The sequence below is a fragment of the Cinclus cinclus genome, chromosome 23 (assembly GCF_963662255.1).
Source record: "Cinclus cinclus chromosome 23, bCinCin1.1, whole genome shotgun sequence".
Classification (NCBI taxonomy): Eukaryota; Metazoa; Chordata; class Aves; order Passeriformes; family Cinclidae; genus Cinclus; species Cinclus cinclus.
The window spans coordinates 1343454-1363325 of record NC_085068.1 but is presented as its reverse complement, the minus strand read 5'-3'; the positions used below and the strand labels follow the sequence as shown (position 1 = coordinate 1363325).

At 50.4% G+C, this 19872-nt stretch overlaps 2 protein-coding genes across 5 annotated transcripts; one reads left to right on the top strand and one right to left on the bottom strand.

The window, feature by feature from the left end:
- Positions 1-1918: 1918 nt before the first annotated feature.
- ZMYND12 (zinc finger MYND-type containing 12) lies at positions 1919-15841 on the bottom strand. Its single transcript, XM_062507733.1, has 8 exons — positions 15759-15841; positions 14616-14757; positions 9435-9606; positions 7910-8079; positions 5771-5893; positions 4846-4966; positions 3171-3316; positions 1919-2038 (listed from the first exon to the last, which is right to left on the bottom strand). The coding sequence occupies exons 1-8, from the start codon at positions 15839-15841 to the stop codon at positions 1919-1921; spliced, it is 1077 nt and encodes a 358-aa protein (XP_062363717.1).
- Positions 15842-16010: 169 nt separating this feature from the next.
- On the top strand, positions 16011-19294 carry PPCS (phosphopantothenoylcysteine synthetase). 4 transcript variants are annotated; one of them, XM_062507570.1, is made up of 4 exons: positions 16011-16529; positions 17207-17283; positions 17369-17455; positions 18782-19294. In XM_062507570.1, the coding sequence occupies exons 1-4, from the start codon at positions 16016-16018 to the stop codon at positions 19103-19105; spliced, it is 1002 nt and encodes a 333-aa protein (XP_062363554.1). In that variant the 5' UTR covers positions 16011-16015; the 3' UTR covers positions 19106-19294. The 4 variants fall into 4 exon arrangements, with proteins under 4 accessions (XP_062363554.1, XP_062363553.1, XP_062363555.1 ...); XM_062507569.1 differs by having other exon boundaries at positions 17180-17283; XM_062507571.1 differs by lacking the exon at positions 17369-17455 and having other exon boundaries at positions 17180-17283.
- The last annotated feature ends 578 nt before the right edge of the window (positions 19295-19872 follow it).

The following is a 19872-nucleotide window of genomic DNA, read 5'->3' as shown; positions in this document are numbered from 1 at the left end:
GGAGGTTGCTGCTGCTCCATGGGTTTGGTTATTTTCTCCTTTAGCTGAGAAGGTGCCAGGAACTGCAAGCCTGAACACTGTCAGGCAAAGAAATGCTGATCTTGGTCACTTCAGGCTTTTTTCTATTTATTGAAGCAGCTCTTTGCCCTGCAAGGGATACACGGGGCACGGCTGTTGTAGGAAATTGCTCTTGTAGAGTCTTTAAGAGCTCCCCAGCATGTTCTTTCTGTGCCCAGGGCTCCTCTCCTCACTCTGCTGTTTCATTCCTGGCTCAGAGAGATGCTCAGCCCTGCACAACCTTCATTTCCAGACTGAGTTTGTTTTGTTGAACATCCAGAGCAGACACACGGCCCTGCAGGCTCAGCCTCAGAGCACTGGAAGGATTACAGCCACGATCAAGCTCCAAATCCCTGGTGACCCAAATCCTTGTGCCCTGGGGCACTGTGCCAGCAGGCGCAGTCCCCCAGCATCCCCCACCCCATGGAGATGGTTATTCCACACCTGATGAAGTGGAGAGACTACCAGCATCTCCCACAGGAGTGCTGGGAGGTCTCCTAGCCCTTCTCCAGGCTTGTGCTGTGCACCCCAAGCAGCCTTATCCCACCCCCTGGAATGGAACGTGGCTGAACCTGGGGTTTTCCCTTCCCCAGCAGCAGCAATCCCTGCTAATTGCTCAGGCCCCAGCTTGATGAAGCATTTACAAAGTGCACTTGACTCCAGCCCAACTCAGTGAGGCAATTAAACACCCTCATAAATCCTCCTGAAGTAAATGAGCCTTAATTGGAGCTTAGGGCTCAGCCCAGCACAGGCCGAGATTCCATTATCCTGTTTCCCAGCCGTGAGGGATCACAAAATCCAGCAGCTGCACCGTGCTTCCCACACTCCCCATGGCCTTTGGAGCCTTCTGGTGTCTGGCCCTGCTCTGGTGTCCCTGTCCCTCTCCAGCAGGGTCACCTCTATCCCAAGGGGTGTTGCTGTTCCCTGGGGCAGAAGCCAGCTGGGAATGGGTCTTGTGGTGGCACCTCCTCCCAGTGGTGGTGGCACCTCCTCCCAGTGGTGGTGGCACCTCCTCCCAGTGTTGGTGGCAGTTCCAAGGGGATGCCAGGAGGAAACTACATCTCCTTTAGGTTAGAATCCCCGGTTGGAGCCTTTTCATTCTTTCCCTCAAGACTGTTTAGAGTCCCTCATGTCTCCCATGATCCCTCCTGAATGGAAGTCCTTCCTGTGGAATTTCTACCCATGGAAGTGGAATAAAGAAGTCTCTCAGTGCCCAGAGCTATGAAAAGCTCTGCAGAAAGAGAAAATTCTGAGCACCTGCCATAGTGGAAGGTGTTCCTGCCCATGACAGGGGGTGAACTGGGATGAGTTTTAAACCAGGGTGGTTTTCCAAACCAGGCTGGGATTCTCTGGAAATTGTTTAAGAGGTAGAGGGGCTCTGCAGGAAGCTGCAATGCCTTGTCAAGCCCAACCAGGTCGCCAGGAACAGATGTCTACCACCCCAGCCCTTCCCTGTGTCCCTCTCCCACCATGGGATCTCTCTCACCAAACTGGCGAGCAAAGCCAGGAAACCAGTAAGAAACACACCTGAGCTCATCTTGGCTCCTGGACAACCACCACGAGGCTGTGAGAGGCTGTTTGCTTATTCCCAGCCTGGCCAGAAAATGATTCATTCAGTGTGTTTGTGGTGCTTTTGTTTCTCACCCTGCTGCTGTTACTCTCTGAGAGGTTACAGAGGTGGAGCAGCACACGAAGACTAATTCAAACTAAAATGTTTATTTTCCAAACACTTTGGGACAGCCAGGGACACAGCTAGAAAGAGGTAGTAGCAGGAGAAACAAGGGCTTGTGACGCTCATGATGTTCAGGAACCTGGATAAGAGAGAACCTGGCCAAACATCTGGGTCTGGCAGAGCCAGTTTTTATGTGGTGTGGGAAAACTGGGCATTAATCAGCTCCAGCAGATGACTGATGTTTTCTAGAGAGTCTTGTTGGGGCAGCTGCTTGGCCAGGTCGAAGGCTTTCATCCCCACCTCCCGGGCCTGGAATGGGACAGAAGCAACACCAGGAATTGTCAGGAATCTGTCTTTTCTCATGGGGTAGTTAAATACCTGCTGAGGCTCAGTGCAGGAGCAGCCTGGAGCAGATCCAGACTCCCATTCCGAGGTGACCTGAACAAGCTGCTTTACAGGAGAGCCTAAAGCTGCCAGCAGATCCCATATTTAGGATCCAGTGGTGCAGACAGGAGATTACTGACCCCCGCCCCCCATGCTGGACATCACCTACTGTCTAACATAGATCCTTTGAACAATCCCAAAGCTATATCAGGGAAGAAAAACAGCTGTACTGACTCTGAACTAAATCCTTCATTTCTCTTGGTAAGGAGCTAAATTTTAGCTCTTCCAGGGATTAGACACTCTCACAATTATAAAGCTTTGTCTTTTTTCTTTTTCAAAGAAATTTAAATTTGTTTGTGTCTCCCAAACAATCCCAAGATGTGGCTTTCTATTATACAGTGAAGAGACCATTAATATTTCAATACAGTATTTTTCACCACCTGTATTTTCACTCCTCAAAACCCAGGATGAAGAAACTCGGGGTTTTGAGCTCTGATTCCAAACAGAGGGGCCTGATTTCCAGATGGTTTCTGCTCAGCACTTCCTCAAAATCAATTATTGGTAAAGCACAGAAGTTACCAGTCACCTGTGAAATTTTAAGCCATAAAGATACAGGAAAATGTGGATAACTGCAGGATCCACTGGCCTGGAAGAGACCAAAACACATCCAGCAGGATTGTCACCTTTGACAGAGCGCAGGTCACAGAACCATGAAATAGTTTGGCTTGCAAGGGACTTTAAAGCTTATCTCATATCCCATGACAGGGACATCATCCCAGGTTTCTCCAAGCCCCATCCAACCTGGCCTTGGACACTTCCAGGGATGGGGCAGCCACAGCTTCTCTGGGTACCTGTGCCAGGGCCTCCCCAGCCTCACAGGGAAGGATTTCTTCCTAATATCCCACTTAAGCCCTTGGTTTGAGAGCTATGAGGCACTTTGTCCTTGGTCACCAGTGCTGTGGCTCAGGAGAGGTGCTGGGGAGCAAGAGGACCAGGAGATAGGGTGATCGCCAGAGCTGTTGGCCAATTCTCCTGAACCCTTTCAGACACAACCTACCTTGGCTAAATCCAGGCCCAGGTAGTGGATCATGGCCAGGGCATGCAGGACTCGGGTTGTTTCCCCTGGATGCTGCAGTGGTCCCTGTTCCCGGACCTTCAGCACCGCCCATAGCACCTGCGTTCCTTCCTCACGCTGGGCTTCAGCTACATGGAGAAAGAAATTATCCTGATGGATGGATTTGTACCAGAGAACATATTCAAAACTGCCAATAGCCCAGCTGGCTCTTCTAGACAGCAAACCATTGCTACTACAAACATCAACCCGGTCTGAGGGTGGGGAAACCCTGGCACAGGTTGCCCAGAGCAGCTGTAACTGCCCCATCCCTAGAAGCATCCAAGGCTGGATGGGGCTTGGAGCAACCTGGGATAGAGGAAGGTGTCCCTGAAAATGGCAAGGGGTGGAATTAGGTGAACTTCAAGGTCCTTCCCACCCAAACCAGTCTGGGTACCTATGATCCCAGCTTCATGCAAATTCCATGCCCATTTATCCAGTCAGTGTTTGTGTTGATCAGCCTTCAGAGAGGATGTGGAGTCACAACAGCTACAGGAAAATAACTATTTTTCTAGTCTTGTCACACCAAAGATGGTCTCGTGTAGCCTTGCCTACTCTGGGAACTCCTGATAGAGGTAGTGCCAGGAAATGTGATTTGCAGAAATGTTTCCCTTATAATCACAGAATCCCAGACTGCTTTGGGTTGGAAGGGATCTTAAAGACCATCTCATTCCAACCCTTGGCCATGGGTAGGGACACCTTCCACTAGACCAGGTTGCTCCAAGCCCTGTCCAACCTGACCCTGAACATTACAGGGAGGGAAGTTTTTATTCCCTTTCCTGACAACGTCCTTACTAGATGGTTACAATGGTTACAATGTCCTTACAAAGATGGTTGAAAGGAGCCAAGTACCAGAGTCTGGTCTGGTTTCAGGGGAGCCTGAGGTAGTATCAGTGACACACTGATGCTTTCTGCACTTTTATATGCCAGTGAGAGACTCCCCAGCCTTTCTTCCTAGAGTACTCTCCTGATTAATACGTCCAACTATCTGTACAAGCTATTCCATCATGTCCTGCTGCTCCAGAAGGGAGCTGTACCCCCACCTAAGTGAGCTGAAATGTCACATCCATTATTAAAGGGAGACAAAGGACCTGCAGAGAAATGAGAACGCTCAGGTATCAAATTGCATCGGGGAGCTTTACTTGGAATACTAGAAGAATTTTTTTCATGGAAAGGAATGTAAATTATTGGAACAGGCTGCCTAGGGAGATGGTAGAGTAACCATGCCTGGAAGAGTTCAGAAAACACGTGGATGTGGCATTTGGGATGTGGGTTAGTGGCGAACAGGACAGTGCTGCAGGAATGGCTGGATTTGGTGATTTTAAAGGTCTTTTCTAACCCGAATGATTCCATGAGTCCATGAATCAAATCCTGCTTTGCTCCAGTCAGTGGCAAGGAAACTGTGAAATGGAGAATGCAAACAGCAAGGGCAAAGCTGGGTTTCCACGGAACATCCTCATTCCTGAAGCAGCCCGTGGCGATCTGCTGAGCACTGACATCAAGAACACTTGATTCAGCCTCTGGAAACACCATGACAACCCCAACGCTGCCAACATAATCTGTAGGGTGCAGGTGTTAAACCCCCACTTCCCAAAGGTTTTGGAGCAATAGCAACTCTTACTCATCCCATCCTCGATGCCTTCTTCATCCTCAGAGAATGGTGATGCTTCTGCCCGGGCCCGGAGCACTCGCTGGTGCCCCTGAAGGGACCTCCGGAGCCAGTCATGCCAGAGGCTGCTCACCTGGCAGGAAGCATGGGAATTATTTCACTCCTGTGAACCCCTGGTATTCAGTTGTTCTCCAAACAATGTTCCTGCATGGCCCATCCCCTCCACGTGCCTGCAGGTCACTGAGCTAGGCTGGATGTTCCAAGTGGCATTGCACCACTCCTCTCCCATATAGCCCCAGCTGGAATCATTCACTTCTCCAGCTGATTAGGGATTTTCACCTAACTTGAACAAATCTAACCAAAATATTCACCAAAAGCTAGCTGAGTTGAAGTTTGGGACAGGTGGTGAATTTTGCAGCTCCCAGCACCTCATTTCCACACAAATTGATTTAAACAAATAAAATATATTTTTTTTAGTTATTAAATCAAATAGATAATTATTACTTTCCTTGCTTGATCAATCCATTCTGAAAATCTTTTATCAGTGTGACTTTTCACTGGCTCCCTGTGTAAATTTTAGGTGACTTGTTTGTATCCCACTCTTCCTTGGCTTTAGGAACTCCTCAGACCCTCTGTACTGGTGGGACTCTAACCCGTGGCACAGAAAATTTGGTAGCAAGGCCAGTTTTTAACAAGGTTTGGTTGACCAAACTGAAGACAGTTTATTAAGAATTTTGAACTGATTACAGGATTAATGTCTCATGGTTTTAACTCAGAGAATTATTTATGTATGAAAAGGGTATCTGGGATTGATCCTAAAGGGTAACACTGACACTTGATGTGGTCATCACCCCATTGAAAGGAAATGAAAAAAACTTTGGAAAGAGCACCAAAAAAGCTGAGAAAAATTCAGAGGATGATTTTTGGTTCTACCAACCTCAGTATAGAGTGAGTTTGCTGTATCCATCTTATTCTTGTGGAAGAAAATGTTGGCCATGTGGAAGTAACCTCCAGAGACCTCAACAGAATTTAGTCCAAACTCAGCAGTAGCCAGGTAAACCTGGAATCAATATTAAACAAAAAAAAAAAAAAAAAACAAACCCAGAAAGTTCATGTTTATGTCAAACCTGGGAAGTTTTTAATTGTGGGTTAATACTATTGCAAATGCTGGGGACTTTTTATGTGTAAATTATGCCTGGTGGTTATTGGAGAATGTGGTACTTAAAAGCTGTTTTTTGGGGGTAATGTAAAGGAATGACATACTAAAAACTCTATATGGGGGTTATCTGTAGGATAGGTTATCTCTATTTTTGGGGTTACGTAAAGGAATAAGGTATGAAAATCTCTATATTTTGGGGTTATCCACGGGAATGAGTTACTAAAGAATTGTGTTTTGGGCTTTTTCCATAGGATCCATTGGAATACACCTAGTTTACAGAGTTTATCCATTCGAACATACCAAAAAGCTCTATTTTTGGGTTGATCCATGGGAATGCAACACCCTAAATCCCCCCTGGCTGGGGCAGAGCCACCTGCTCAGTACATTCTCTAAAGTCCAGGGCAGGTTTCCCGCCTCCTCCCCTCTCCCTGTGCCACCCACGCATCCCACCTCTCCCAAAGCCCAGCCTGCTGCTTTCCCAGCCCCCCGACAAGTCTGTTCTTTCCCTGGAGCCCCAGAGGACAGTGGGAAGGCAGTGGAGCATTACAGCTATTCTGAGCTGGCGTGTGACTCTCAGCAGATCCCAGACATGCAGCCAAGGTCCAGGCAGGTCCTGAACTTGCTAAGAGTTAAAAACTTCTTACCCGGTGCCCTTTCAGGCACCACATTTATGGAATAAAAAAAACCAAAAACAACCAACCAAACAAAATACCACCAAAAAAAAAGGATTTGGGGAATCTCCAAAGCCTTTTGGGAGATTCCTTTGTGGAACTCTCAAATGCCCAAAGGGCTTCTAGACTAAGCAGGGACAGGGTTGTGTGTTTTAATAGAAAGGGTCTAATTCTTCTCCCTTTATGTCATCATTTACACCCACACAAAGCCACTATCTAATTCCACAGGAGTGGGTATACATCACTCGGCACTGGATAAATTTAGTCTACATGGGACAGAAATAGGATGTGGAGAAGTTCATCTGGCTTTGGAGGATCAAATGACAGGCAAAGCATCCTCAGGAACACAACTGGCAATGACCACTTCCAATGTAACAAACTGTTTTCATGGCTAGAGAGGTGGAATTGGAGAAAACATCATTGAACCAGATACTAAAATAGGGAAATAAGGTGTTAATTAAATAATGGGTGACAGAGCTGGGAAAGTACTGAGGGAAATAACAGCCAAAATGTAAATTATATGTGGAATAAAAGGCCACTCCATCAGTTTGGGGCAGGAATGTCTGGGCATCTTAGCACTGCAATGAAGCTGGTGGAGAAATTTATAGAGATAAGACAAAAAGACAAGGAATGTGAGGAATATATGCGGAGTGGCTGAGGGAGGCTCAGCCTGGAGAAAAGGAGGCTCAGGGGGATCTTTTGGTTCCGGGCAACTTCCTGACAGGAGGGTGCAGCCAAGTGGGGTCGGGCTCTGCTCCCAGGGAACAGGGACGGGACAAGAAGAAATAGCCTCAAGTTGTGCCAGGGGAGGTTCAAGGTAGGATATTGGGAAAAATTCTTAGTAGGAAGGGTGTTCAAGTATTAGAACAGGCTGCGCAGGGCAGTGGTGGAATCACCATCCCTGGAGGTGTTCAAAAAACACGTGGATGTGGCACTTGGAAACATGGGTTAGGTGTGGACCTGACAGTGCTGGGGGAATGGTTGGACTTGATGATCATGGAGGACTTTTCCAACCGTAGTGATTCCATGATTCTCTGTCACTTCATGGGAATAGGGATAACTGGCAAAACACATCTTTAGCTCACACATGGATCCACATGTGTCTCAGATCTATCCAATTTGGGTGTCTGTGATGTGAATGTTCTCAAGATCCCAAATCTGCCTGTTGGCATTTCCATATCAATCTGGGAGGAGAGAAGGAATTAAAATAGAAGTGTTCCCTGTTCCTGTATTCCAAGGAACTTACATCATTGGCCAGGTGATACAAAGCCTGGTCCAGGTTTCCTTCAGCAGCAGAGAAAAGCCCCAGCCCACGATGCAACTTAGACTGAAGAGCAGCACTGCAGTCTGGGGTTTGGAGGACAATCCACTGGGCTTGGGAGAGATACTTGGCTGCCTGCCGGAGACGGCCAGTGCCTGGAATGACATGTAGGGATAATCAGGGAAATAGGGAGGATAAGGAGCATTTTTAAACCTGAAAAGCCAGAGAATACTGCTGGCTGTCCCTTTGGGATAGCTTGATATAGAGATGCAGTTTGGGGATTCCCCACTTCTTTCCCAAGTGCTTCTGAGCTGCCCAGGTGTCTAAAGTCTTATTCATAGACAAGTGAATATGTAGAGAGCTCCAAAGGGAGCTAGAAACCACAGCATTTCAGACTGATTTGGATTGGAGGGCACCTTCAAGTTCATCCCATTCCACCCCCTGCCATGGGCAGGGACACCTTCCTCTATCCCAGGCTGCTCCAAGCCCCATCCAACTGGGCCTTGGACACTTCCAGGAATCCAGGGGCAGCCACCACTGCTCTGGACACCCTATGCCAGGGCCTCCCTACCCTCACAGGGAGGAATTTCTTACCAATATCCCATCTAACTCTGCCCTCTGGCAGTGGGAAGCCATTCCCTGTGTCCTATTCCTCTAGGCCCTTGTCCAAGTCCCTCTCTAGCTCTCCTGGAGCCCCTTTAGGCCTTGGAGGGGGCTCTGAGGTCTTCCTGGAGCCTTCCCTTCTCCAGGTGAACATCCCCAGCTCTCCCAGCCAGGTTCCATGGCAGAGGATACACTGCACACAATCTCTCTGGAACATGTGGCCTACACAGGTTTGCTCCAGGCAGGCGCTGATGACTCTCACCTTATCACACTGGAATTACTCACAGCATTTTTTCTCCCTGCTCTCACCGCACCATTTACAACCGCTGAGCCAGCTCTGTTGTGCCAGCAGAGCATTGTGTGTGCTCCTGGAATGGCAGTGATTTACAGGGATCTCTCTTGCAGGGAGAGCAGCTTCCATGCCCTCATTTACCATGTTTTCCAAAGCACAAAGTGAGAAAAAGCTCTGCTCAGGCAGAGCAAGATTTGTGAATGAACTGAGAGTTCTTTGGGTGCATTGGCCTCTGAAACGTTTGCTGGTTCTTTGAGATAAAAGCATAACCAACCACCCTCTGGAATTTAATGCTTTGGAGAGTCATCCTAGGCCACAGAGGTAAAGAACAGACTTTCATAGAGCTTCTCCTTTGGGAGTTGGTGGAAAGGGACAAAACATTTCATTTGATTTCATTGATCTCCTGAGTGCTGAGAGATTCTTTGCCCCAGAGCCACAGAAAAGGGGTGTGAAGGGTGTGTGTGTGTGTGTGTGGGAAGGCTCAAATCTCTGCAATGCCCTTGAGGCAGAGCAGGGCCCAGAGCTGCTCTTTTCCAGATGAATGGCAAAAGGAAACCAGAAACCTGACCCTGGAGGCCTTGCCCTTGCCAGCATTCCCATGTTGACAATGCTCACCCGTGGAGGCCTCAGCCAGGAGCAGAAAAACAGGCACGAGCTGCACAGATCCAGAGCCGAACACTTGGGAGCTGAAATGCAGCGCCTGCAGTGCTGCAGGAATTGCTTCCAGGGGCTTCCCTGCCCACACAAACTGCTGGGCTGTGCTCAATGCCACAGCAATGAGGGATTCCTGCAGGGAAACAGAGCGGGGGCAGAGTGAGAAAAGACAGGGAAAAAAGAAATCACAGAACCCCACAATGGTTTGGGTTGGAGGGACCTTAAAGCCCATCTCATCACATCCCCTGCCATGGGACACCTTTCACTAGACCAGGTGGTTAGAGATGCACAGGCTCTTTATAAAAGCGGGTTTTCAAATTATAAAGCAGCAATTGTAGTGTAGTTTGTGGCTGTAATTAATAGACAGACATTAAAGCTGTCATATTAGAGCGTATTAGAGTCTGGCTCCATTCCTGCTTTGAGCAGGAACAGCTTTGGACATCCTTGCAGATCATGTGGTGTCTTCCTGGACAAGGAATTCCTTACGCCTCCTGACAAGGTCTCATAAGGCTGCAGGAATAAAAGCTGTGAAGCACAGAAAACGATCATCACAAGACCAGAAAGGAGATTAGAGCCAGGGGCTCCAGTGTGACTCAGAGCCAGCCAAGCCCCGTGGTGCCAGCACGGCACAGCTCCAACTGCTGGAGACATGGCCAGGGAGTGAGGAGACAACCCCTCACAGGGAACTGCAGCTTCATCCCACCCTCTCCTGGCTGGTCCTGGGCTGGGATTTTGTGTGCAAAGTCTGAAAACTGGTCAAAATCAGAATGTGTTACACTCAGCAAATCCATCCCCAGCCAGGTGGTGCAGCAGCTTCTGCGGTGTTAGGGATTGTCAGAATCCATAAGTTATCCTGTACTTTTCCATGTATAGCTGCTTCCTGCCTTTTGCTGTTCCTACTAGTCCACACCATTTGGCCTCTCCACGGTAAGCAGCAGTTGATGTAATCCCCAGCTCCACAAACAGATCTCCATCCCATTGCCTACTCCCTGCCTGGAGCTGTGCATACTGTGCCCTTGCATGGATACCAAGGAAAAAAATGCCAGGATCCTTGTAGAATGACAGAATCCCAGAAATCTCAACACAGAAAGGTTTGGGTTGGGAGGGGCTTTAAAGCTCATCTTTGCTATCCCCTGTCATGGGAAAGGACAAGTTCTACTAGACCAAGTTGCTCAGAGCCCCATCCAGCCAGCTACTGACACTTCTCCATCAGCTTTTCCTAGCAGGAAAGGTGCCTGGGAATCAGTGGTGCTGCTAGAGAGCTCAGCACTGCTACCCTGGTTTTCTCAGTGGCACACTGAGCAAACACCAGTTCACCCCTTTATCACCCTCTGCCTCCAGCTGGGGCCAAGCTGGGCAGAGACACCAATCTTAGAGATCCTAGAGGCCAGGCTTTGGCATTTTGCAGAGCTTGAACTGCTTGGACTGAGGCAGAGTTGTGCCTTGGGTGAAGGAGGAAGTCTGGGACAGAGAGCTCCAGGACAGCCTGCCAGTGTTTCCCGGAGATCTTGGCTGAGGTAAAGAGACACCTTTTTGGATAAATAAGATCATCAAAGAACACAGCCCAGAGCAACAGCCCCTGCTCCAGTGAGAAGAGCCAAGAGCCAGAAAACACAGCACCCACTCCTGAGCTACCAGAATATGGAGAGGGGAAAAGCAGGTTTTCCAGAAAAGCTGAGGCATCCTTGGAAGTGTCCAAGGCCAGATTGGATGGGGCTTGAAGCAACCTGGAATAGTGGAAGGTGTCCCTGCCCATGGCAGGGGGTAGGATGGGATGGACTTTAAGATCTCTTCCACCCCAAACCAGTTTGGGATTCTGTGAAACACAAACTGTGTCCACGGAGCAGGTGGTGCCCAGGAGAAAACCAGCACATGCTTGGAGCAGCAGCAGGAAAAGCTGGTATTTCTCAGGCTGCTTTTTCTGTCTGTGTCAGTCTGGTGCAACCACTGTAGGCCCTGGTGCGTGGGCATCACCCAGATTGGCATCTGGGAGGTGCTGGAGATTGGGATCATTCTTTTTTTACTCCTTGTCAATGGTAGCATTGCTGCTTCCTATGGCCTGAAACATCTGCAGCAAGGACAAAGCTGGGGGTTGGACCCTGGCACAGCTTCCAGGAGAAGGAAGGGCAGCAGGCAAGAGGAGTCCTGGAGCAGTGAATATCTCCAACCACAGTTGCAAGCCTAGGAGGATGGTTCCCTTTGGCCCTGAAGAGCCCTGGAGGAATGTTCCCTTTGTCCCGGCCCTGGTTTCCCCCTTGCCCCTGGCCCTCTCACTCTGGGCTCTTTCCATTTGTGTTGCAATTTGAGGTTTCTCTGAAGATGCCCCCATACAGTTTTTGGGGTTTTAGGGGGCTGAGGACCCCTGCTCTGCTTCAGGTGGGAGCAGGTGGTTTGGAACACACTCAGGGCCCAGTGCCACATCCATTATTCACTCTCAGGCACCAAAATCAATGGTGTGTCTCAAGAAATGAGGATTTCAGGAAGAGGGAAGGCTCCAGTGAGCTGGAGCTGAACTTGCAACCAGAGCAGTGCCAGGGCTGGCTGGGCTGGATCTTTTCCCATGCCCAAGAGCTATAGGGAGCTGACATCATGCAGGCAGGTGAGGCTCTTCTCCAAACAGAAACTTGGAGTTCTATCAGTTTGGAGGTGCTGTCTGCAGGCACCCCCCTGGCTATGTTGACAGAAGCAGATTTCTATCAACAAAGCTTTGGAGCACAGACAAGGAATGAAACACATAAAACCTTCTGGCTCCCAGCTCCCTGCTCCTTGAGCCACAGGGCATTTGGACTTGCCCAGGTTTCCCTGTGTCCTGACTGAGGCTGGATCTCTGTGTTTTCTAAACAAACAGAGGGCAGGAGTGGGTGAAGTACAGCAGAAATGTACAAAAAGCAGTAAACCCAAAGCAGGCTTTGGGCAGAAGATTTTTTCCTCTGGTTATCATGAGAGTGCAGAGCTTTTCCCTCAACTCCAAAGCCCTTTTTGCATAGAATCCCAGACTGGTTTGGAACCCTAAGGCTCATCTCATTCCACCCCCTGCCATAGGTAGGGACACCCTCCACTTTCCCAGGTTGCTCCAAGCCCTGTCCCACCTGGCCTTGACACTTTCAGGGATGGGGCAACCACAGCTTCTCTGGACCACCTGTGCCAGGGCCTCCCCACCCTCACAGGGAAGAACTTTTTAAGCACTTCTGTTGGATCTGGAATAGGAATGTGATGCAGCCAGTGGGACAAGGCACTAAATAATCTTCCCCTCTCCCAACACCTCTGAGCCATCCCAGCCTCAACCTGGCTGCTCCAAATCCTGTTAGACACAAAGCAACCTTCCCTCTTGCTGGGAAACCCAGCAGGTAACTGAGGGATTTCCATGGTCTCACTCCTTTCTTTGGAGAGAAGGAAAGCAAAGTGTCCCAGCACTGACTGTTCTCAAAATCTATTTTATTTAAATAAGCTGGAGACAAAGGTCAAAGAACAGATGATGTTAAGGGTTGTTAAGGAGCTTATAAAAATCTCAACTTCAAAAAAAACCCAGTCTTTTCTCCCTGCCTTGCCCATGGAACCATTCCCAGGCTCCAGCTCCAAGCTGCTGTTTGCTAACTCAGTGTGAATCCCAATCAAGAGTGACTTTCTTTCCACCAGCCCCAACTTCCTGCTGTCTTTCCCTTCACCTAATTAAACCAGCAGATTAACTTCCAGCTAATGAAGGAGCACTTCCCTCAGCTGGCAGCCACGTGGCCTGGTGGGGATAATATTAGTTGCAATAAAGTCAGTGATGTAATCAGTGTCAACATCAGTGTTCAATAGCAGGGGAGTTTCTTGGGACAGCTTCAAGCACTTCTGGATGCAAAATCCTGCCACACCCCCATGACACCCATTTTAACTTTCCTCACAGGTTTTATAAAGCACAATTTAAACAGAACCTGGAAGTAAGGAAGTTTTGCATTTTCCCTTTAGGACACACTGGCCTGACACACCTTCTGTGGACTTTGCTCAACAGTCTCACCTGGGGTTTTCAGCCAGACAGGAGTTTCCAAACCAGCCTGTGATGTCATTGCCCGAGTCCTGTAAAACCAAAAGGAATCTGCTGCCTAAAGCCTGTCACAAGCTCTCACCAAGCAGGACTTTTGCCTTTGGACTTCATCTTTCTGGAAGCTCCCAAGAAAGGTGACAGCAATGAGTTGGTCCCTAGAGCCCCACAGCTGGCCCAGAAACACCTTAAAATAACAATTAATGTAAAATTCAAAAGATTAGGGATGGTCTTCTCAGTTGCACCATTGGATTGTTCCAAGCCCACTGTGTGCCACCCCATTATTCTGTGTCTGGGAGTTATTAATAGAGGGAAAAACTGTTTCCATAGGGAGGATTTTCAGAAGCAGATGCACCTGGGTGGGTTATTTTAGCAACAATGCAGAACAGCTGCTCCTGCCATTCCATAAAGAGTTTCAGACCATGGGGGATGGAAAGGAGCTGCACATCTGCATGTCCCTGAGGCCTGATGGAGATAAAAGGCTACACTTAGTGGGAAAGGGTGTTCCAAGTTGGGCAAGAAAACAAAGGGAGGAGCCTTGGCTTCCTTGCACCTTTGCTCTGGGAAAGGGGATACCCTCCCATCAAATGGCCTGAAAGAAGCAAATCTCAGCTGGATCCTGGACTAACTAGGGTGATGGACCAACCCCCTGGTTAGGGAAATCCAGGATTACTGCTGCCTGAGGAAGTTCAGAACACCAAGAAAACACTGTGGAAAAGACTGGAGGCTCAGGAATGACAGAGAGGATGCTCCCACTCCCCTTATTTTTGAGGTTTTGTTTAGAGAAAGCAGCTTGCAAACCTCTACAACCAAGTCCCAAATCAACCAAGGAAGTGCCATCCTCTTCCTTGGGAGCATCCAGAGGGAGGATTTCTAAAGGGGTGGATCCTGTAAAGGCAAAAGCCCTGTTTGGTTTTAGGCAAGAAATTCCTTTCAGCTTTATAGGAATTGGGCAGTGACAGCCCAGGCTGCTTTGGAGACTCCTGTGTAGCTCAAAATTTTAGGTGAGCCCAGTCTTCCCCTGGTGTGTCCCACCATGTACAGCCAGGGTATGGAGAGGAGCTGGAATTCCTTCCCTGGAAGCACTCTGAAGTTGTGCTTTTTCCTCCTGCACCCACCTGCCTCCTCAGCAACTGCTCCTTGCCATGTTTTCTGTCTTTTTCAGAATGGAAACAGGGCTGGGGCCCAAGGACTGGGATGAGCAGGTGGCAGATATGGCTGTGGATGCTGATCCAGTCAGTTCTCTGATGGGAGACATCACTAGCAAAAGGAGGGGAAAAGAATACTGGTATTTTCTGGGATAGATTATTCTCTGCTGTCTTTCAGGATTTTTTCCATAACAATTCCCAGAGCCCCTCGGCTGCCTCGAGGGTGCCCAACATATGATATTTCCAAATGTTTCCATTTCACAACACTGCCCTACCACATCCCCCCAGTTCTCTGTGTTAAAATCCTAATTTAAACCACTGCCTTAAATCCTGATAAAGCTATGTTTGAAAGAATCCCTGAATTTCAACACTGGAAAAACAAAACCCACAAACCAACTCACCCCAGATCACTGTAGGAACAGGGAATGTTCTGGAACTCAGTGACTGCTCTGAGGGTATGTTAAGGATGTTCATGTGACACTCCAGAGCTCCCAGCTGTGCTTTCTGCCTAATGCAGGAGATGCTTGAAGGCAGCAGGAGCATTCCAGGTGAGTGTGCCTGCTCCAGTTCCTGTTGCCTTGCTGGATGAGCTCCAGCCTGGGCCCTCTCCAGGCTCCCAGGCTCCATCCTAGGTCTCATCCCTGCCTCCTGAGCCCATCCCTGCCTGCTGAGCTTTGTCCCAGATCTCATCCCTGTGTCCTGGGCTTTGTGAGGCTTGTCCCTGTGTACTGAGTCTCATCCCAGTGATAATCCCTGCCTCTTACCTGCGTCCCAGACCACACCCCAGGCTTTGTCCCTGTCTCTCTGTCCTTGTTCTGGGCTTGTTCCTGCCTCCTACGTTTCCTCTTGGGCCTCCTCCACGTGTCCTAAGCCTCATCCTGTGGCTGGTTCCTGCTTCCCGGGCCTCACCCTGGACCTCCTTCCCATGCCCTGTGCCTCATCCTAGGCCTCGTGTCCTGAGCCTTTTTGTGGGATAAACCGCCTTCCTGGGCCTTATCCTGAATACCAAGCTTCCGGTCTGTGCCTCTCCCTGGAGCTAATCCCTGCCTCCTGCCCTGCCCCTGTGCCCCAGGCCTCACCCTGCCCCCTGGGCCTCGCCCCGGGGTCTCTCACCAGTAGTAGGTGAGACGGCAGCCGGGGCAGCGCAGCGGGGCTGTTCGGGCCCCACACAATCCGCAACGCGGCAGCCCCGCCATGGCCGGCCCTGAACGTTCGATGCGTCCCCCGGTTGCCGGGGTGACACTTCCGGCGAGACGAGGTTCGTCACTTCCGACAATCAACAACGTGATCTGGCGTTCCGTTGCCGAGACAACACTTCCGGGACGGGGAAAGTGGCACACGTGATTTCCGGTGGGCCGTGCGGGCTGGTCATGGCGGCGGCGGCCAAGGAGGAGGAGGACGTGGACAAGGACAACAACGTGGATGTGGCGGCGACCGAGGGCCGGGTGCGGGCTTGGGCGGCGGCGCAGGCGGCACGCGGGCGGCGCGTGGCACTGGTGACGTCGGGCGGGACGCAGGTGCCGCTGGAGGCTCGCGCCGTGCGCTTCCTGGAGAACTTCAGTAGCGGTCGGCGCGGGGCTGCCTCAGCCGAGCGGCTCGTGCGGGCGGGTTACGGCGTGTGCTTCCTGCACCGCGCCCGTTCCGTCTTCCCCTGGGCCCGCGCCCTACCGCCGCACGGGCCTGCGCTACTCGACGCGCTCCGCCTCATCCCGGGGCCGCCGCCCGGCGTGACCGCCGCCCCCGCCGCGCTGCCTACGCTGCTGCCCGCGCTCCGCGAGTACCAACGAGCCACGGCGGCGGGCGCGCTGCTCGCCATCGAGTTCACGGGCCTCGTTGAATACCTGGCGCTGCTGCGCGCAGCCGCCCGAGCCCTGGCGCCCCTCGGTACGAGGGGAGCCCGGACGTGAGGGGACGGGGGGAACTGTGGGGACCCAGGAATGGGGGACGGGGTGGCCACCGGTTCGTAGGGCGGAAGGCAAGAGAGGATGAAGCCCCCTCCAGTGTGAGGGAGCCCAAGAATGAGGGAACAGGGTGGTCCTGTGCAAAGCTTTAGGATGAGAAAGGATGAGGCTCTCATGGGGGTCTCAAGTGTGAGGGGACAGGCGGACCTAGAACGAGGGGATGTAATGGTTGTAGGGGAAAGGTCGAGGGGTTCCCAGCATGGGGTAGATTGTAGAACCCCCTCGTGATGGCCCCAGGGCCCAGGTATGAGGCAATCCCTGGGCCTGTGGGGTTCTGGCATGAAGGCGACAAGGGGGCTCTTGCACCCCTGCATGAGGGTCTGGACTGTTCCTGGAGGCTGTTGGGGCTTGGGAGGAAGGGACAAGACAGACACCAGTGGAGAACAGTGTGTCTGAGGGGACCCCAGGGTGGGGTTAGTACTGTCCTGCTTGGGATTGTGCTGGGGGATGCCTAAGGGAGGCCCTGGTCTCCCCTCTTTTGGGGGTGTGTGTGTGTGTGGGTGGCAGCTCATCTGGCTCTGGGGTGATGGGGACAAGCTATGGCAGTGGGGGACAGCAGTTATGTTCCCACAGGCTCCAGTGTCATGTTCTATCTGTCAGCCGCCGTGTCAGATTTCTACATCCCGGTCTCCGAGATGCCAGAGCACAAGATCCAGTCCTCGGAGGGGCCTCTGCAGGTGAGGCCCCCCTGGGCATCTGGGCATGGCCTCCTCTGCCGGCCCCCTCTGCCACCCCCCTCAGCCATCCCCTCCTTGCTTCCAGGGTCCTTCTCCTGAGAACTGGCTGTGGATAAAACCTGGGAAAGCTGCAAAACAGTGGCTCGTGTGTGTTGTCAGAGGGAACATGCGGGTGAGATCCCACAGGGACAGAACCCTGTGGAAATCCTGAAGCTACATTGCTTTATTCTTATCTTGCACTGAGGGCCCAGATAAGAGGGTAGGGCAGGATCACCCTGCTCTCCTTTGATCTAGGTTTATTTTTAGGGTGGGATGAAGGGTGAGTGGTGCCATTGGTTTTCTGCAGGGAGGTCAGTGCTGCTCTGTCTGATACCGAGCAGCTTCAACATGTCTGTGGTTGTGGTGTGGCACATGAAGAGGGGCCCCTGAGTGCCTCCTGCTCTTCTGGCTTTGTCCTTTAAAGTTGCCTGTGCTTCCATGGAGATGAGGAGAGAGGGTGGGTCTCAGAGAGCTGAAGTGCTCCAAGAATAGCTCCTGGAGTACTTGAGTTGCTGCCTTTTGTCTGGAGAGAGGCATTGGAGAAGAGCCTGGAGTGCTAGGACAGGGGGGAATGATTGCAAACTGACAGAATAGATTTAGATTGGATATTGGGAAGAGATTCTTCTCTGTGAGGGTTCTGAGGCCCTGGCTCAGGTTGCCCAGATAAGCTGTGGCTGCCCCAACCCTGTGAGTGTCCAAGGCCAGGTTGGGTGGGGCATGGAGCAACCTGGGATAGTGGAAGGTGTCCCTACGCATGGCAGGGGCTGGAATGAGATGGGATTTAAGGTCACTCTCAACCCCATCCATTCCATGACTCTGGGATCCATCTTGCTTGTGTGAATGGCTAACACTGCAGCACTGAGGTCCCTCTCACTAATGGGAACAGGTGGCTCTGGAATTCTTTATATAAAAAAATACCAAATTTATTAATTGTTTTCTAAGAAGTTTCTGGGCTTCATTCTTTATTATTGTTAACATTGGAAAGATGAGACCTGGCCTGATTCCCAGTGATAGATCCAGAGGCTGGGAAGCTGGAGAACACTGTCCTACTGTTTTTCTCCATGCTTTAACACTTTTGCATGTTAAGGAGTTGATAGAAGGAAAGGTGAAGATAAATTACCTGGATTCTGGAGAGCTGAAAACTCAGATTTAGGCAGTTGTAATGCTTTCTTAAATCTTCTCATGTTTATATTCCCCCAGTGTAGTTAGCTCTGGGAATGCAGAGCTCCTGTGGCCTGGCCTCAGAACATCCTGACTGTGAGCACCACATGGATCATTTAATTTAAATTTAGTATAATTCGAACCTTGTTTGGTGAGAGCTGGCCCAACACTGCCGTGAAAAGCTTCCTGGTATAAATGGAATATAAAACAAAGCTGGAATTTTCCTCTTTCCCATCCCATCTCTTATTAAAACTCCTTGTAATGTTTTTACTGATCTTTTTATCTTTCCCCACTGCAGATCACAATGAAGATGGTGCCAAAGATGCTGTCACCCCTGGTCAGAGACTGGGCCCCTGAGGCCTTTGTGATTTCCTTCAAACTGGAGACAGATCCCCAGATCCTCCTGGATAAATCTCGACAGGCTCTGGAGAAATACCAGCACCAGGTGGTGGTGGCCAATGTCCTGGAATCCCGGAGAACCTCTGTCATCATTGTCACCAGGGACTCACAGACTCCCTTATCCCTCTCCGATGAGGAAGTAGCACAAGGCATGGAAATCGAGGAGAAGATTGTGAGTTACCTGCAGGGCCAGCACACAGCTTTTATAGAGAAAAAAGGCTGAAGAGCAGCTCAGAGGAAGCAAGAGAATTGTGCTGCAGAGGGAGTGGGACCAGAGCGATTGTCTGTCCAGGGAAATAAACCAATCCCTGCGGAACACTAAGGAGGGCTGTTGAACACTCTGTCACTTTTATACAGCTTGGCCACGGCTATTGCAGCTTTGTAAAAGAGAAATACATAGAAGTGAAACCATTCTAAAGGATATTTGTCCTGGTGTCTAAAGGAGGAAAGGAGCTTGTTACTGTTCTGTGGGCTGGGAGAACTGAGAGGATGAGAAATGATTAAGGTCTCTGTATATAAAGAATTTCTTGAATCTCCCTCTTTGAAGATTCTTTTAGGATGGCTGGAGGAAAGAATGGGGCTTCACAGGAAAGATGTGCTAGTTTTTCCCCACTGGAGTGGAGAATCATCTGGTGTTGAGAGTGGGTGGTGAAACCAGGATAGCAAAAATGAGAATGAGGTGACAGCGACTTTGGGGGAGCAGCTCTTGTGTTCAAAGGTTTTCCTTCCATCCCAGGTATTTGAAGATTGCTTTGCTTCATATGCCGTTTACACCAAGAAGTTTTCCAAGGCAGTGTTTGGGCAGCTCTCACCAAACAAGACTCAAGTGTCACTGCAGAGCTCTGTAAACAGAGGCAAGGACACATTTGGCACAGACTGTAGAGGATGCATCCAAGCTTAAGGCCAAGGTTGGAGAAGGGGAGTGGACACTGCGGGGATGGTGTCCTGGGAAGGGAGTGGAGCTGAGGAAGGGTCTAGGGCACCAGGAGC

What these genes read in the sequence shown, in the direction of transcription:
- ZMYND12 (XM_062507733.1), bottom strand. Translation starts at nt 15,841, where the DNA reads ATGGCGGGGCTGCCGCGTTGCGGATTGTGTGGGGCCCGAACAGCCCCG. An exon ending in AGCAGTTGCTGAGGAGGCAG is followed by an intron (nt 9,607 to 14,615) that starts GTGGGTGCAGGA and finishes GTTTCCCTGCAG; the next exon opens with GAATCCCTCATTGCTGTGGC. An exon ending in TGGGCCTGGATTTAGCCAAG is followed by an intron (nt 2,039 to 3,170) that starts GTAGGTTGTGTC and finishes GTCCCATTCCAG; the next exon opens with GCCCGGGAGGTGGGGATGAA.
- PPCS (XM_062507569.1), top strand. Translation starts at nt 16,016, where the DNA reads ATGGCGGCGGCGGCCAAGGAGGAGGAGGACGTGGACAAGGACAACAAC. An exon ending in CCGAGCCCTGGCGCCCCTCG is followed by an intron (nt 16,530 to 17,179) that starts GTACGAGGGGAG and finishes ATGTTCCCACAG; the next exon opens with GCTCCAGTGTCATGTTCTAT. An exon ending in CCTCGGAGGGGCCTCTGCAG is followed by an intron (nt 17,284 to 17,368) that starts GTGAGGCCCCCC and finishes CCTTGCTTCCAG; the next exon opens with GGTCCTTCTCCTGAGAACTG.